General features: G+C 30.4%; 2 protein-coding genes across 3 annotated transcripts; one reads left to right on the top strand and one right to left on the bottom strand.

Annotated features, from left to right (window-relative positions):
* Positions 1–5,348: 5,348 nt before the first annotated feature.
* LOC145955191 (PKS-NRPS hybrid synthetase cheA-like) lies at positions 5,349–8,654 on the top strand. Its single transcript, XM_083069898.1, has 5 exons — positions 5,349–5,429; positions 5,516–6,699; positions 7,029–8,184; positions 8,268–8,377; positions 8,543–8,654. The coding sequence occupies exons 1-5, from the start codon at positions 5,349–5,351 to the stop codon at positions 8,652–8,654; spliced, it is 2,643 nt and encodes an 880-aa protein (XP_082926024.1).
* Positions 8,655–9,638: 984 nt separating this feature from the next.
* On the bottom strand, positions 9,639–16,471 carry LOC109800319 (protein MAINTENANCE OF MERISTEMS). 2 transcript variants are annotated; one of them, XM_083069046.1, is made up of 10 exons: positions 15,950–16,471; positions 15,417–15,472; positions 15,250–15,319; positions 14,433–14,509; positions 13,745–13,801; positions 12,757–12,832; positions 11,531–11,766; positions 10,797–11,456; positions 10,123–10,701; positions 9,639–10,036 (listed from the first exon to the last, which is right to left on the bottom strand). In XM_083069046.1, the coding sequence occupies exons 7-10, from the start codon at positions 11,762–11,764 to the stop codon at positions 9,869–9,871; spliced, it is 1,641 nt and encodes a 546-aa protein (XP_082925172.1). In that variant the 5' UTR covers positions 11,765–11,766; positions 12,757–12,832; positions 13,745–13,801; positions 14,433–14,509; positions 15,250–15,319; positions 15,417–15,472; positions 15,950–16,471; the 3' UTR covers positions 9,639–9,868. The 2 variants fall into 2 exon arrangements, with proteins under 2 accessions (XP_082925172.1, XP_082925171.1); XM_083069045.1 differs by lacking the exon at positions 12,757–12,832 and having other exon boundaries at positions 15,950–16,470.
* Between the last annotated feature and the right edge of the window lie 732 nt (positions 16,472–17,203).

Here is a 17,203-nt window from a genome sequence, read left to right as displayed (position 1 = left end):
ATTTATATATATATATATATATATATATATATATATAGAGAGAGGCTGGGAAAGACGAATTATATTTTCTAACTATTCCATTTCTGGTTTCAATGCATAGTAAATTGTAATATTGTTGGAATTCTAATTTTATCTATTGAAAATTTCACATTCTTCTTTCGAGATTTCGAAATTCTAACCGACAACAACTATACATTTTAATCCAAGTCCAAAAGAAGTTAGGCTAAATTAAACACATTGTTATTATCCTTGTATAATGATATTCGTTTATCTGCATTACCTCGGTAATTTATTTCACACTTTTTTTTATCCCATATCTCTATTGGTTATAGAGAAGATTGTAAAGGACAAAAATAACAATATAATTTCTCTAATTGTAAAGCTTAATCAGTACATTTTTTTTATATATATATTTTCATATAGTTTTTCTATGAAGCTCAATTTTTTTTTTACTATTACATATGCCACTATTTTTTTTTTTCTCTTTTTCATATATTTTTTTCCTTACATTTTTCCTATTAGCTAGTTCCGACTGTTTTCAAAGTGTAGTGTGTAGATACATCTGCACAGCAGCAGGCTAATATTAGAATGAAGGCGCAGGTCTGTTTACATCTGAATATCTGATGCAGTCTAATGCACTGACATTTGAACTGTGTGCAAAAAATAGTGTCTTCTGAAAATGAGTATTATATATCTTCATAGGAAATTAAAAAAAAAAAAAAAAAAAAAGGTGATGAGGACTTCAAAATTGCTAATATTATTGGTTTTGGTTGCTGAAAGAATTGCCCTAAGTGAAGTGTGACAGTTGACTACCATGATCAATTATTAGGACACTAATTTGTGTTGTGATGTCTTTTATTATTACTTGTGATCTATGTAAAAAGGTTGTTTAGATCTCAAAGTTTTTGTTACTGTTGTGTTGAGTCTTCAACTATTTTCTAGAAAAGAACTACATAGAGAACCTGTATTTAACTAACTTTAATGTAGTTTTATTTGTCAGATTTGCTTAGACTCAAACGCAATATTTATAAAAAAGATTATGATTTGCTAACACTATAAATAAAGTTATGTATATAGTTTATTGTATCATTAAATAAGATGTAAAATTTATAAATTATTTTATTTTTTAATAAATTTTAACTAATTAAAAAAGTCGTGTTTAAAAGAGTGTTAGAGAATATAGTATTTTTCTTATTTTGGTTAAAATGTTTAGGCGTCTTTCGTTGCCCTCTTGTTGAGTAGTAGTAACTTAAATTTCTTTTCACAGGATCAACACATCAGGGGCATGTTTAGTTTCTCCACAAATGGGTTCACACTTTTGTAGTGTACCTAGCTAAGTTGGAAGGTTCGATTATGATTTATTTTACCGAATCTATTATATTTACGAAGTTGGGTATATATATTTGGACAAAACTTAGGTGCAAATATACCAGTAATGATGTTGGGTTACAATATTTTCCATCATATCACTACTAGATTTTAATCCTTTAGTAACATTTTCTTGTTTACATTTATTAAAATGTTACTATATATTAAATAAATATGTTATTTTGTAATACTTTTTTGAAAAATATCATTATAAGTAGAGTAACATTTTTTATTTCAATATTATTCTTTCTAATTGTTTTCAAAATTAAAGTCCCATATCGAGTAAAAAAAATTTACATAAGTTATTTTGCAACATTTTTTTGAAAAATATTACTATAATTGCTTCTAAAGTCAAAGTCCCACATCGAGTAAAAAAAAAGTATATTTCTCTTATATATAATTGTAACTCATAATTAAAGTCTCACATCGAATAAATTAATGACATATAAAGAGTATATATACTCATATAGTTATACTTAAGATAAATAAAATTTGATATTCTATATATAATTAGTGGTGACTAACTAAAAATGTCTTTCCCTAAAAACTTAAGGAAGGCTAGAAGTTTAGGAGACATAAAAATATAATAATTGGTAGTAATATTTAAATTAAAATTAATTATTATTTTATAAGATTATCAAAATCTTGGCAACATCATTAAAATGTTACAAGAATACTACTTTGATAACATTTAAAAAATGTTACCTATAATATGTTGCTAAAACAATTAGCAACATTTATACATAATTAAGTAATATTTTTCAAATGTTGCTAAACACCATATGTTTAAAAAAATGGTGTTTAGCACACCATTTATGTTTACCTCATGCGTACATATCACACTACAACAAAAATGGTGTTTAGCAACATTTGAAAAATATTACTTAATTATGTATAAATGTTGCTAATTGTTTTAGCAACATATTATAGGTAACATTTTTTAAATGTTATCAAAGTAGTATTCTTGTAACATTTAAAAAAATGGTGTTTAGCACACCATTTATGTTTACCTCATGCGTATATATCACACTACAACAAAAATGGTGTTTAGCAACATTTGAAAAATATTACTTAATTATGTATAAATGTTGCTAATTGTTTTAGCAACATATTATAGGTAACATTTTTTAAATGTTATCAAAGTAGTATTCTTGTAACATTTTAATGATGTTGCCAAGATTTTGATAATCTTATAAAATAATAATTAATTTTAATTTAAATATTACTACCAATTATTATATTTTTATGTCTCCTAAACTTCTAGCCTTCCTTAAGTTTTTAGGGAAAGACATTTTTAGTTAGTCACCACTAATTATATATAGAATATCAAATTTTATTTATCTTAAGTATAACTATATGAGTATATATACTCTTTATGTGTCATTAATTTATTCGATGTGAGACTTTAATTATGAGTTACAATTATATATAAGAGAAATATACTTTTTTTTTACTCGATGTGGGACTTTGACTTTAGAAGCAATTATAGTAACATTTTTCAAAAAAATGTTGCAAAATAACTTATGTAAATTTTTTTTACTCGATATGGGACTTTAATTTTGAAAACAATTAGAAAGAATAATATTGAAATAAAAAATGTTACTCTACTATTATAATGACATTTTTCAAAAAAGTGTTACAAAATAACATATTTATTTAATATATAGTAACATTTTAATAAATGTAAACAAGAAAATGTTACTAAAGGATTAAAATCTAGTAGTGTCAATTGCTTCCATCCTATGAATAAGTGGTAGAGGAATGGGTTGCAAGTAACCCATTTGTTGAAGCCACAAAAACAACCTTTTTACAATATGAATTACTTTAAGGGTCAGCTATCAAGGATATGCTTAGATTCATGTTTGCATTCATATCCTAATTGCATTAGGGTATTCAAGGACCATGCTTAAATTTATTATAGAATTGTATTTAACATCATCAAAGACTCAGGAACAGTCACATTTAGAGTCACCAAAACACATTGCATTCCATCTCATTTTTACAATATGAATTGCTTTAAGGGTCCGCCATCAAGGCATATGCTTAGGTTCACGTATGCATTCATATTGTAATTGTATTTAGGAACATCAAAGGTCATGCATAGATTCATTGTAGTATTGTATTTAGCATCGTTAAAAACTTAGACACTGTATTTAGCATAATCCAGAAAACAAAAAAAAAAATTCAAACGAGATTGGGCTAGTGCAAACCGTGTACTCTAGTCTGGATGAAGGCCCAATCAAGATCTCTCTTAAAGTTTTGAACGAACCCAACCTCTATTTTGGGTCTCCGTTAGAGTTCAACCTCGTGTGTGAATTTTATAAAGGCTTATGTTAAACACACCTCCACCCTCGTATAAGCACACCCCCTTTTTTAAAAAAAATATATAAAATGTCTAAATTACCCTTTAAAAAAAATTAAATTCCTAAATTTACACCTCTCTTCCCCACACCCCCTTCCCCGCACCTCCCTTCCCCACACCTCCCTTCCTCCGAAAATGTTTTGTTACATAATTACGGAAAGTACTTTCCATAATATTAAAGTTACTGTTACGGAAAGTTCTTTCCGGAATTATATAAAAATGTTCCGGAAAATACTTTCCATAATATTAAATTCTTATTCCGGAAATTATTTTCCAGAAATATTTTGTTACATAATTCCGGAAAGTACTTTCCATAATATTACAGTTACTATTACGAAAAGTTCTTTTCGGAATTATATGAACAATAATTTTACTATTCCGGAAAGTACTTTCCGGAATGCTAAAAAACTTATTTTACATTCCGGAAAGTACTTTCCATAATATTAAAGTTACTATTACGGAAAGTTCTTTCCGGAATTATATGAACAACAATTTGGCTGATGATATATACACCTCCTATCATTTATAAATACACCTCCAATCTTTTTTTTAAATTCCTAAAATATCCTTGTAACTAAATTATTATTTTTAAAATTGTTTTATTCACCCCCTTCTTTTATCATTCTTCTTCTTCTTTCTTCTTCTTTCTTCTTCTTTTTCTTATTCTCCTTTTTTATCACTCTAGTCATTTTTTGATGATTTTATTCTTTTTCGTTTTTCATTCTTGATTTTTCTTGTTTTACAATCAACATAATCATATTTTATCTTTCTATCTTTTAAATTCTATTTTTCACTTTCCACTCTATTCTTTCTTAAACCCTAATTTTTCATTCAATCATCATTATCCTCTACATTCAATACAAGGTACAAAATTAATATATTAAATTACATTTCATATTTACAATTTTTTTAAACTTATTTAACATTACTTATGCACAACAGGTTCGATCGCAGACGCCGGTGGTGGATGAAGAGATAAAGAAACTGGTAAGTTAAATGTGTCATGCGCTTGTAAAATAAGTTTTTTAGCATTCCGGAAAGTACTTTCCGGAATAGTAAAATTATTGTTCATATAATTCCGGAAAGAACTTTCCGTAATAGTAACTTTAATATCATGGAAAGTACTTTCCGGAATGTAAAATAAGTTTTTTAGCATTCCGGAAAGTATTTTCCGGAATAGTAAAATTATTGTTCATATAATTCCGGAAAGAACTTTCCGTAATAATAACTGTAATATTATGGAAAGTACTTTATGGAATTATGTAACAAAATATTTCCGGAAAATACTTTCCAAAATAAGAATTTAATATTATGGAAAGTTCTTTCCGGAACTATAGTATTTTCTAGAACTTTTATATAATTCCGGAAAGAACTTTCCGTAACAGTAACTTTAGTATTATGGAAAGTACTTTCCGTAATTATGTAACAAAACATTTTCGGAGGCTACAGAATTAAATATTATGGAAAGTATTTTCTGGAATAAAAATTTTATTATTCCTAAAATATTATATTTTTGTTTTTAGTACAATTCTTATATTTTTTTTATCTCTCGTTATAGTTTTATTTATTTAATATTTTATTTTTATTTATATGTGCACATGAAATACATGTTAGGAAAATGTCTGAGGTGAGGAATATATCAACCAATGGAACAACAAATAAGACTATTGACTGTAGTGGTGTATTTAACACTAAAGAGGTAATTGAACAATCAATTATTTTTGTTAAGTTATCAATATATAATAATAATAATAATAATAATTGTGTTTCTATTTATATGTTTAGGTTTTTCCATGTCGAGATGCTATGTTGGATTGGGCACGACATGTTGCAAAAGAAAGTGGATTTGTCCTTATTATTTTTAGATCAGATACAAATACAGGACGTGATAAAAGGAAGACATTTGTAATTTTGAGTTGTGAAAGAAGTGGAAAATTTAGAAGATCAAACAAAAATGCATTATCTAATAGGGTGACTAGTACCAAAAAATGTGAGTGCCCTTTCAAACTAAGGGGAACAACTTCAAAAAAGGCTGGAGGATGGACCCTTAAGATAATGTGTGGTTATCACAACCATGATTTAGCAGAAACATTAGTGGGTCATTCATATGCTGGTCGATTGAGTGCTGAAGAGAAGTCTTTAGTTGGTGAAATGACAAAGAACATGGTAAAGCCAAGAAACATACTACTTACATTGAAAGATCGTAATGTGCATAATCTTAGTACTATTAGACACATTTACAATTATCGACAAGCTTATCGATCCTCTATGAAAGGTTCTAGAACAGAAATGCAACATCTGTTGAAATTATTAGAACGTGATAAATATGTGTACTGGTATAGAAAGGTGGATAATTCTGATGTTATCAAAGATATATTTTGGTCACATCCAGACTCCATTAAACTTTTTGGTACTTTTCATACTATTTTACTCATAGATAGTACTTATAAAACCAACAGATATGGGTTGCCATTACTTGAGATTGTTGGTGTCACTTCAACAGAGTTAACATTCTCTGTGGCATTTGCTTATGTGATGTCTGAGCGAGTTGATAACTACACTTGGGCACTACAAAAGTTAAAAGGATTGATTACTAATGACAATGATACACCACAAGTGATTGTAACAGATAGAGACCTTGGTATGATGAAGGCCTTACAAATGATATTTCCTAGCTCTACTAATTTGTTATGTCGTTTTCACATCAACAAGAATGTGAAGGCTAAATGCAAGATGGTAGTTTATCCAAAGGAGAAATGGGACTTAGTAATGGATGCATGGGATGATGTTGTGAATTCTTCTAATGAGGATCAATATGTGCAACGTTTGACATTATTTGAGAAGGTTTGCTCAAATTTTCCTATTTTCAATGATTATGTGAGAGATTCATGGTTGATTCCGCACAAGGAAAAATTTGTCACTGCATGGACAAATAAGGTGATGCATTTGGGTAACACAACAACCAATAGGTAAGCTTAAATTTATATTTTTATAACTTATCGTCAAAATATATTATAACTATTAGTATGATAATTAATAATTTAAATACAATTATGATTATGCTAATAATTCTTTTTGTTATTATTATTATTATTACTACTACTACTAATGTATTATTATAAATATTACTCTATTCAAATAATTTATCATGAAATATATTATAATTATTATGCTATTTTTTGTTATTATAATAATTATGTCAAAAATATTATATTAATTATTATTATTATCATGCTAATTATTTATATAATAATGATTATTATAATTATTAACTTAGTTATTATGTGTTACTTAATAGGGTTGAGGCTGCACATTGGTTTCTTCAACATAGTAGAGGGGATATGTGTAATTGTTGGGATGCTATGAATAACATGATTACACTACAACACACAGAGATTAAGGCATCATTTGAGAAAAGTATAAATGTAGTGGAACATAGACACAATAATTCATTTTACATTAAGTTGCGTGGATTTGTATCGAGGAACGCATTAAGTCATATAGCTTACCAATATGATCGGGTTAAGACCATTGGTATTGACAGTTCTATATGTGGTTGCACAATTCGAACTACACATGGTTTACCTTGCGCATGTGAGCTTGCTAGATACAGTACAATGTGTCAACCAATTCCCTTAGATACAATTCATAGTCATTGGAAGAGGTTAAATTTTGGTGACCAAGGGAAAAACCATGAAGGTAACGTGTTATCACTGCAACCTTATATAGATGCTTTGCTAAAGCGATTTATGGAAGTTGATAATGTTGGAAAAGTAACTATACTTGAAAAATTGTGTGAGCTAGCATTTCCTGATACAACTTCATTGTATCCACCTCCTGAAAAGGTAAAAACAAAGGGTGCACCAAAGGGTTCAGGGTCAAAGAGAGATAGATCAACTAAGCGTGATCCTTCTTTTTGGGAGCATGTTGATGCAGTAGTTTCTATCCATGATAGCACATCAACTCACCCTTCATCTTATAAATCAACCCATGATTCTAAACGTAGGAAAGTTTTACCATTTATGGACTCTTTTCCGATTGAGCTTCATCCATTTATTGAAGATATTATTGATGTTAAAGCGGATGGAAATTGTGGTTATCGTGCAGTTGCAGCACAACTTGGTATGGGTGAGGAATCATGGTCTCTAGTTCGTCAAGATTTAATTAAAGAGCTTCAACAGTGGAAGGATGATTACGTCGAACTCTTTGGTAGTGTTAGTCGAGTGGATGTATTGAGACAATCTTTGTATGTTGATACACATGCATCTGTTGATAAGTGGATGACCTTACCAGATATGGGTTATGTAATTGCCTCAAGATATAAAGTGGTTCTCATCACTTTATCCTCACAACAAAGTATGACATTCTTTCCTCTTAGAGGATCTCCTCCATTATCCAAGTCAAGTCACCGACTTATTACTATTGGGTTTGTAAGTAATTGTCATTTCGTGCAGGTATGATATGATGCATATTATTTTAATTTAAAATTTTAATCTAATTATAAGTTATTAACTTTTTAATTTAAATTAATTTACAGGTTGTTTTGAAGGCCGAAGCTGCATTACCTCCCATTGCTTTGCAATGGTCAAGATATTGCAAAGTTGAATCTCGTTTTTGGAAAACTCCATATATTAGTCGTATGCAACGGTTTACATCATTATTTACTAAAAAAGTAGATTATGTAGACATTACTAAGGATTGAACGACCATATGTTATAATTTCGAATAAGATTGACCTACCAGAGGTATGTGGTGCCCGAGCTTCTATGTGAGTTAAGTATTATCCCTTCTCTTGTTGGGATTAATTTATAGGGGATTGATTCCTTATCTTCTTGGGATTATCCCTTATTCTGGCATAGATCTTGCTGCGTATGAAACCTTGAAAGATATGTCCAAGACGTATATTCTTCATGATGGAGGTTAAAATATAAAATCTTATTCAAATGTGATGTTCCATATATTTTCTTCCCTTATGTAATTAAATTCGTAGAGAAACAACTTCTTTTTATTTATTAACTCTAACAAACAAAAGAAAAGGCACTAAACTAATCGCTGTGATGCAAAATACATAACAATAAATATAAAAAAAACAATGTAAAATGCTGATCAATTTTGGTGAACTGACTTCTTTTTATTTACTAACTCGAACAAACAAAAGAAAACACACTAAACTAGTTGTTGTGATGCAAAATGCATGAAATAAGCATAAAAAGTATCGCAAAATGCTGATCAATTTTGGTAAACTAACAAGTGTGGCAAGTGGCACTTGTAACTGTCTCAATCCATTAGATTTGTTTCTCTACTAAGGTGTACTGCCGACTGTTTTCAATACCCGCACTTTGAATAAACTAGGGTATCAGTTTCTTTGGCTTTGTTTTTATTCATTCATGACATGTATTAATATTTTCATTTTTCAGGGCATAGTTATCTTGAACCGTTTCTTCCAAATGTCACCACACTCACAAAATAGTAAATGACTGATATCCAAGTCCAAATTAATTTCTGTAGAAAAAAAATCAAAAAAATATTGCAGATAAACTCACATTATTCAAAGCAAAACGCTTCCATAAAGGGTTGCATGAGGGGTTTCTTACTCAGTATTCTCGTGCATTAAACGCTTACTTCACTGCTTTTTAACCACGTCAAGTTAATGGTATTGTTACCTTCATTATAACTTAAGAAAAATGAAAGAAATTAAGATAATTGTAATAAATGATGAACTTAATAAAGCATGTTTCTTGCGGAAATAAACTCATTTAGTAGTTAAGTTTTCTAAAAAAGAAGAAAGAAAACTCAGTTGAGATTGAGAATGAGAATTCTAATTTAATAATATTAATTATTATAAAATACTTTATATCAATATCATAATTAAATAGTTATGTTTTATATAACTTGGACAGAACGAGGGTGAAAATAAGTAAAAGCTAGATGAAAATATAATATCACAATAGAAAAGTGACAAACATTGAAGTCCGCAGACAAAGTTAAAATGATACACTTTTTAAGGAACAAAAATTTCTTACTGTGATATCAGGTGAATGTCTTCTTCTATAAAAGTCTGTTATAGTACTAAAAGACCAAAATATGTTAAAATAAACAAAAGAGACCAAAGTAAACTATCACTATTATATGGTAAATTCAACCCTTTCTCCCTTTTTGATGTGTGAATTTTTCCCCACTCCCAACACGTGCCATGATCAATGCCTGTCTAGTTATATCCCAAATTTCAGTACCTTCTATTGCCAATCTTCTATCAAATACCATTTGCAAAATATCATAAATCTTCTTACAACTCTTGCACGTCTCCTACACATAACAATAAATTTAGAATTATTTGATGCATTTTGAAATGAAAATATACAAAGTTATTTAAATGAATGACATAATCTTACCCCTACAAAATGAGGGCCATTAATACTTGGATAATGAGAAATTGTAGCAGGTTGCATTTGAGGCACCTTAGAAGTCTCTCTCTCCTGTGGTGGAATGATCAATGGGTGAGAAATCCGAGAGAACCATTGCATATATCCATCTTCACAATCTATTGAATGCTCTTGTTGATGGCCTATAACAGCAACATCCACCACATAATTTGCATAGTGCAACCATATATCATCAATCTCCTCAAGAGAAATCACCACACTAGTAACATGTTGAGGTGATCTTGGGATGTGTTGAACATGTCCATATTGACGTAATACCCGCTCAGGCAAGTGTGCTTGCTTGTAGGTACCCCACTTAAGCCACCCTGAATATAGTGTTATATCTTCAAATGGTCGATAATCTCTATGATGACTATAAGGCATCCAACAAACTTCATTAATGATGATTGCATCCAGTTCCTTCCTATATCGAAGCACGTGGCCTATACTCTTGCTATGTGACCAACGACTAGCACGAGGATTTTGCTCCAAGTATTCCATGGACAACTGACGGGAACCAATCCGAGGAAAGTGCTCAAATATCCATGCCTTTTTCAAAATTAATAACCCAAATTAAATTAAATAAAGTCAAAAGCAATACAAAATTTTTACATTAAGCATAAAATAGTATGAAAAGTTTTCACCTGTAAAAGGGTCATGTAGCCACCTATTTGCTTAGTGCTATGGACACAAGCATCACCCAAGTACTCATACAAGAATGTCAAGGTAGCTGCACCCCATGCATAATCACTACAAGCTGAAAGGTCACGAAATAGGTCCAAGAATGATACATCCACATATGCTGCGCTCTTGTTAGCAAAAATTGTGCAACCAACCAAGAATAGAAGAAAAGCCCTTGTAGCAAATTCCCAACGCTTCTCTTGGCACCTCGCATCATAAACATCTCTCAACCAACTCATGCGAACATGAGCACCTCTTGTAGCCCTTATCTCAAGGATTGCATCCTCGTGTGAGACTCCTAACAAATCTTCTAAGTATACACATGCAATGTCATGGTCCATGACCGGCTGACTAAAAAGTGCACCTCTAATTGGTAGGTGCAATAAGCATGACACATCATCAAGAGTGATAGTCATCTCTCCTATTGGCAAGTGGAATGAGCTTGTCTCTGGATGCCATCGCTCAACAAATGCAGACACAAGACCTTTATCCACCATCTGGTAGTTGCAAACTAGAAGTGATGCCAAGCCAGACTTATCTACCAACTTTTGTATTTGGTGGTGCTTGATGACAAAATTTTTTACTTTTCTTCCATGATTGACAATCTTAAGCTCACCATGATCCTAATGTTTTATGATCTTGTCATTATAAAAGTTTATTAAACATCAAATTTAAAAAATCCAACAACATTAATTACCTCGCCACTCCATAAGCGGGTTGCAACATGGTCTGAAAAATTCCTAAGGACTGACAAATCCTCAGGGCCTCCTAGAAACGACCTCGGTGCTTGAGGGTTTACAACACCATCTAACATGACCTCTTGAGGCTCCTCGTGATCATCGACTATAGGTACTTGAGAATTCACATGTTGCTTATCTTTTGTTAGTCGTTGACGCTTTCGTGCAACGCTACCACCTCTTGTCCGTGCCATAACTTCACATAACGATAGATGATCGGTCAATTTCAAAATACAAAGACAATTGATCAATCAATTTCAAACACACAAACCCTATAAAGAATCCTAAAAATAAATGTAAAGATGAGATACAATGTTAACAAAATAGAGAAACAATAAGCAATAATAAAGGACAAACAATAAGAACAAAAGAATATAGAAGAAGGTGGAGATAGTGAGGAGAATTACTTGGAGGAAAAATGCATATGACCTTACACCTTTTCCTTTGACACTAAACCGTGAGCTTACAGTTTATAACAAAATAAAAAAGGAAGAAGATATTACAAAAACTAAAAAGGCTAGAAGAGGAGGTAGAGAGGTCGGATAAGAAAGTGATGAAGAAGAAAATAAGAAAGGGGTAGAAAAGAAAGAAGACGGGGGGTGCGGGACAAAGAAAGAAGAAGAGGGGTGTGGAGAAGAGAAAGAACAGGGGGTGCGAGGTGCGGGAAAAAAAAAGAAGAAGAGGAGTGCCAGAAAGAGAAAGAAGAGGGGTGCGCAATGTTAGCAGGTGGTCTTGTAAGAGAAAGACTCTTACTTGTTCTATGGAAAGAAACACTAGTACAAAAATGACTTTTAAAATCGGGGTTTTAAAATCAGTTATAGGTAGCCATTTTAAGGCACATGATAAACACACCTCCACTCTCGTATAAACACACCTCCTTTTTTAAAAAAAAAAATATATAATATCTAAATTATCCTTAAAAAAATAAAATTCCTAAATTTACACCCCCCCTTCCCCGCACCCCCTTCTCTGCACCCCACACCCCTTCCCCGCACCCCCACACCCCATACCTCCCTTCTTCCTAAAGCTTTTTTGATTATTGATATTGCTCGATATTTTGGATAAGCAGAGTATTTTAAAACCTTGGCCCACAGTATTCTCATGACTCAGCTTTTGGTCCATTTCTTTCAATTACCCTTTTTATGTTTTTACTTTTATCCTATATTGAAATTAACTGATAGAATACCTTTTACTTGGCACGCATTAAACAGCTATTCGGCCAAAAGATCTCTCCCGTTTTGATTACAAGTTTTAGCTAAATACTGCATAAAACCAATTGAGAGCTAAATTTTCAGTTCCAAACTATAGTGTTCATACTGTTATTACAGATATATAACAATTGTCATTTTTTCTTCATATTTCCAAGATAATATAGGGGAACATGTATAATATTTTTCTATAAAAAATTAATATTTTTCTTAAAATTTGACCTTTTTATTATTATTTCATTCTTAAAATTTGACTTAAAAATTAGTTTTATTCCATCTTACTAATAGTTCATATGATTAACTGTTTAGTAATTTTTTATTACAAAAATTTTAAAGTGGTCCGTTTTATTTGAATATGGAACGATAATTTATTTTATTATTATTCTCTTATGATTCTTTAATGCTATTGTCATTTGAGAATTTATAATTTTAAAGTTATACTAAATCGGAGGGATTTAATTGAAATGTATCAATAAAATAGAAAGAGTTTGTATAATATTCAACAAATGGGACGGGTTCGTATCATGAGAAAAAATAATTTATAGATATTTTTTTAATACAAAATAATTATTTTAAGCTTTGTTAACACAAAATGAGATAAACATACTAAGATGATAAAAACTCAATGGTGAAGTATTATTAAACTGTTAATTTTAAACCCATATAATACCAAAACATAATATATTCAAGATGAATTTCACTTAATATTAAAATTTAGTTTATAATTACTCTAAAATCCAAATATTAGATGATATAAAAGCATCAAAACATTGGTCATTATGCTTTCAAAGTGCAAAGATTTCACTGTTAAATTCTTTTATGTGGCTTTTTACTTCTTCTAAATAGATTATTATTTATGTTTATCTATCAAGCCACAATCACAGATATATTGGTTTTACATAAAACAAATGGAAATAAAATTTATGGTCTATAGATATTGGTATTAAGTATAAACTATAAACCAACCTCTTCTCCTTTACAAATGGACCTCTGCGCAATTATTGTTGCTTGGCCATCTTTATCCTGCAAGCAAAATATGCAAGGTTTTAAAGATAAATCTTTAGATTCAATGTTACAGACAGCACTAAAGCATAGGGGAAGAAATGCCCTGTTTGTTTTCAAGGTTACAACCAAAAAGTAGCAACATGAACAGAATCTAGACAGTCTAAGTACAACAAAACATGTTGAATACAATAAAAAGGAATAATTGTGAATTTAATAATGATGTGAACACCAAATAAGCAGCTGATACTAAGATTAATAACTTACTCTAAAGGCCAATTCTAGGAAAGAGAATTGTTCAACTTCAAGTCTTATAAGGACTATTCTAATCATATTCTTAGTTAATGTCACACATCTTAACAATATTATCTATAGTATGAAAAAGCCACATGCTTACTAACAAAGCAAGCACGGAACGAGAACTTCAACCAATCAAAGGTCTAAAGGATCTTGTAAACACACAAGGCAGCCACATGGATAACATGAATTCTTATTTTCTTTTTCTTGTTAAAATAGAAACATGATAATATATACAAGGCCAAAGAAAATTACTTTAATCATAATCTTTGGGGCATCAAATGAAGCCAAGTATGCTAACAACTCAAACCAAATCAAATAGTAAATAAAATAAAGATAGTTTTGCCCCACATACCTCATCTCTTTTGAAAGCTTTGGCATTAGGACAACAAGAATGATTCAACCAACTTTGCAAGGGAAAAAATGCAATTCCTAAAATAAAATTCAACTTTATCACTCAGCATTTAAATATAATGATCAAAATGAATGAGGATATAACAAATGAAAATGCATTGTTCCAATGATCAGTTAGGTAAATACTATTATGCTTTACTTTGGAGAGTCAGAATGATAATGAAATATAGCAGTCACAAATAAAACTTCATCAACACATTACATCTGAAAGTAAAAATAAATTCTAGGAACAGATGCATAATTTCCTGTTCATTTAATTACTTAATTAGTCTATCAAAGGCTAACTTCTAACCACTCATCAAACAAAACCTATCAAACAACACTTTTAACTTGAAGATCGATTTGCATTAAGACAACAAAACAAAGACACAACATGAGCTTCAGCAATGATAAGACAATTCAATATTAAGAAAGGAATTATCTGCAGATGTCACCATACAAACTGCAGCGAGTAAAATGATACTGGACCAGAGATAGAAGAAAATGATAGAACAGAAATGAAATTGTACTATATTATTCATTAGCTGCATTACGATCAATGTGATTGAGAAGTGGAAGATGATACAATGGTTACTTTCTAAGGGTATCTGAGAGACCATTATCTCTCTCGACAACCAAATTGCTATTGCCAAAATACAAGCTAACTAACTACAATTAATGCTCTGTTGTATTGAATAATGTCAATTGATTCCTTGCTTCCAACCTATTCCTCCACTTGTAGATCTTATTTGTTGCAAGTATTATAATAAAATCAGTACCTTCACAATGAATAGAATAGTTTTCACCAAGGCCATCCAGAATTGGTTGTGTAATTTTCTCAACTTCTTCCTGCCATTAATGTTAGAAAAAAGTTTTTTTATATATATATATAAAAAGCTTGTTCTTTTTGGGATAATGCAGTAAATTAAGCAAACCAAAGTCTAACCTTATTAGGATATCTCAAATCATCGATACTCCACGGGAGAAGCTACAACCAAATCCCTGGCAATATAAACTCATAATTAATATTCAAATAAGTATAATCTAAAATTTAAAATCTAATTCTGATACTTAGTTTAACTCAATGGTTATAACTATATTTACAATTTAGGCAAAAAAGTATGCAGCTTAAACAAAATAAGAGGACACAGAAAAGCTAAAAACATAGAATTTCCAAATAGCCTCTTGGAACAAATTAATTGACAAGCAAAGGAATCATAGCAGTAATATTTTAACTTCATTGATTCACCACATAACCTAACACTTTTTGTGTGTATCCCTCGTATTTCTATTCTAGTCCCAGATTTCCCAATTTCATAACGAGGTTTCCATCTCATAAGCGAAACGCATAACTAGGTATGTTTGTAAATCAATCGTTAAAAAAAAGTGTTAAAAAAGAGTCTTGAGAAGAATGAATTTAAATAAATGAAAGTATAAAAAGTGGGGAAGAATGAAAGCAAGAAATAGAGCAGAGAATACCTAACAGAGAAGGAGGTGTGGCGAGGGAGTGTTGGAACGGAAGGTTCAAAACAAATTAAAAGCGCTGTGTTGTTAGCATTCTTCCAATATTTTAAGGGAGGTGTGGGGTGTGGGGGTGCGGTGAAGGGGTGTAGGGTGCGGAGAAGGGGGTGCGGGGAAGGGGTGTGTGGGGGTGCGGGGAAGGGGTGTAGGGTGCGGAGAAGGGGGTGCGGGAAGGGGGTGTGGGGTGTGGGGTGCGGAGAAGGGAGGGTGTGAGGTGCGGGGAAGAGAGGTGTAAATTTAGGAATTTAATTTTTTTTAAAGGGTAATTTAGACATTTTATATATTTTTTTAAAAAAAGGGGGTGTGCTTATACGAGGGTGGAGGTGTGTTTAACATCTGCCTTTTATAAAGGGGCTCACACAATATGGCTCATGATATTTACACTTTAAAAAAAAAAAAAAATACGCTCTCTTTCTCTCTCTCTCTCTTTTAAAAAATATTGAAATATTTTTGTAATTAATTTTTATTTTAAATAAATTATATTTTTAAAATTATCTTTTTTATTTAGCTCTTTTCTTCATCCTTCTTTTTTTTGTCCATCTTTCTAATTACTCTTTCTTAATTTTTTTTCTTTTTTTCTTTTTAGGTTTTGATTTCTCTCTGCGACAATCAGGTCATATATCACTTTTGTACTTTTTAAATTATATTTTCTCATGTGTATAGTCAAGTATATTTAGTTGATTTTTTTTATTTTATTATTTTTTCATGCTCAAGAATTATGATTTAAAAGAATAGTAAATTCTGAAAATCATAATTTTTATTAATGATTAAAACATGTATGATTGATCGTAAGTATTTCTATAAATATTATTTGAAAATCAAATAATTATATTATATTAAATAAATAAATAAAATAACATGATATTGGTTTTGCAATTAAACTTTATTTTTAACTTAAAGATGCAATAAAACTTTTTTTTTTTAACTTGAAAAGGTATGAGTTGTCTGTCCATTTTCTATTTTCGCTTCCAGCAAAAGTGAAACATAGTGATGAATTTAAAATATGCTTGGTTAAGTTTTAGAAAACATGTTCAATGAGACATTTTGAAAATGAAGTCCAAAATTAAAAACGAAATATTATATTATAATTATGATATATGGCAAAATTGTGTTATACTTACGGTCATAACCCATATAAAAAATATAATAAATGTAGTAAAACAAAAAAAAAAAACTTTTAACATTTCATGCGTTTTTATGGATATCATATTT

Source organism: Cajanus cajan, chromosome 2, assembly GCF_000230855.2.
Source record: "Cajanus cajan strain Asha chromosome 2, NIPB_CcT2T_4, whole genome shotgun sequence".
NCBI classification, from domain to species: Eukaryota; Viridiplantae; Streptophyta; class Magnoliopsida; order Fabales; family Fabaceae; genus Cajanus; species Cajanus cajan.
This window is presented reverse-complemented; position numbering and strand designations above follow the sequence as displayed.

What these genes read in the sequence shown, in the direction of transcription:
- LOC145955191 (XM_083069898.1), top strand. Translation starts at nt 5,349, where the DNA reads ATGTCTGAGGTGAGGAATATATCAACCAATGGAACAACAAATAAGACT. An exon ending in GTGTATTTAACACTAAAGAG is followed by an intron (nt 5,430 to 5,515) that starts GTAATTGAACAA and finishes TTATATGTTTAG; the next exon opens with GTTTTTCCATGTCGAGATGC. An exon ending in TATATTAGTCGTATGCAACG is followed by an intron (nt 8,378 to 8,542) that starts GTTTACATCATT and finishes ATTAATTTATAG; the next exon opens with GGGATTGATTCCTTATCTTC.
- LOC109800319 (XM_083069046.1), bottom strand. Translation starts at nt 11,764, where the DNA reads ATGGCACGGACAAGAGGTGGTAGCGTTGCACGAAAGCGTCAACGACTA. An exon ending in CCCGCTTATGGAGTGGCGAG is followed by an intron (nt 11,457 to 11,530) that starts GTAATTAATGTT and finishes ATAAAACATTAG; the next exon opens with GATCATGGTGAGCTTAAGAT. An exon ending in GCTACATGACCCTTTTACAG is followed by an intron (nt 10,702 to 10,796) that starts GTGAAAACTTTT and finishes ATTTTGAAAAAG; the next exon opens with GCATGGATATTTGAGCACTT.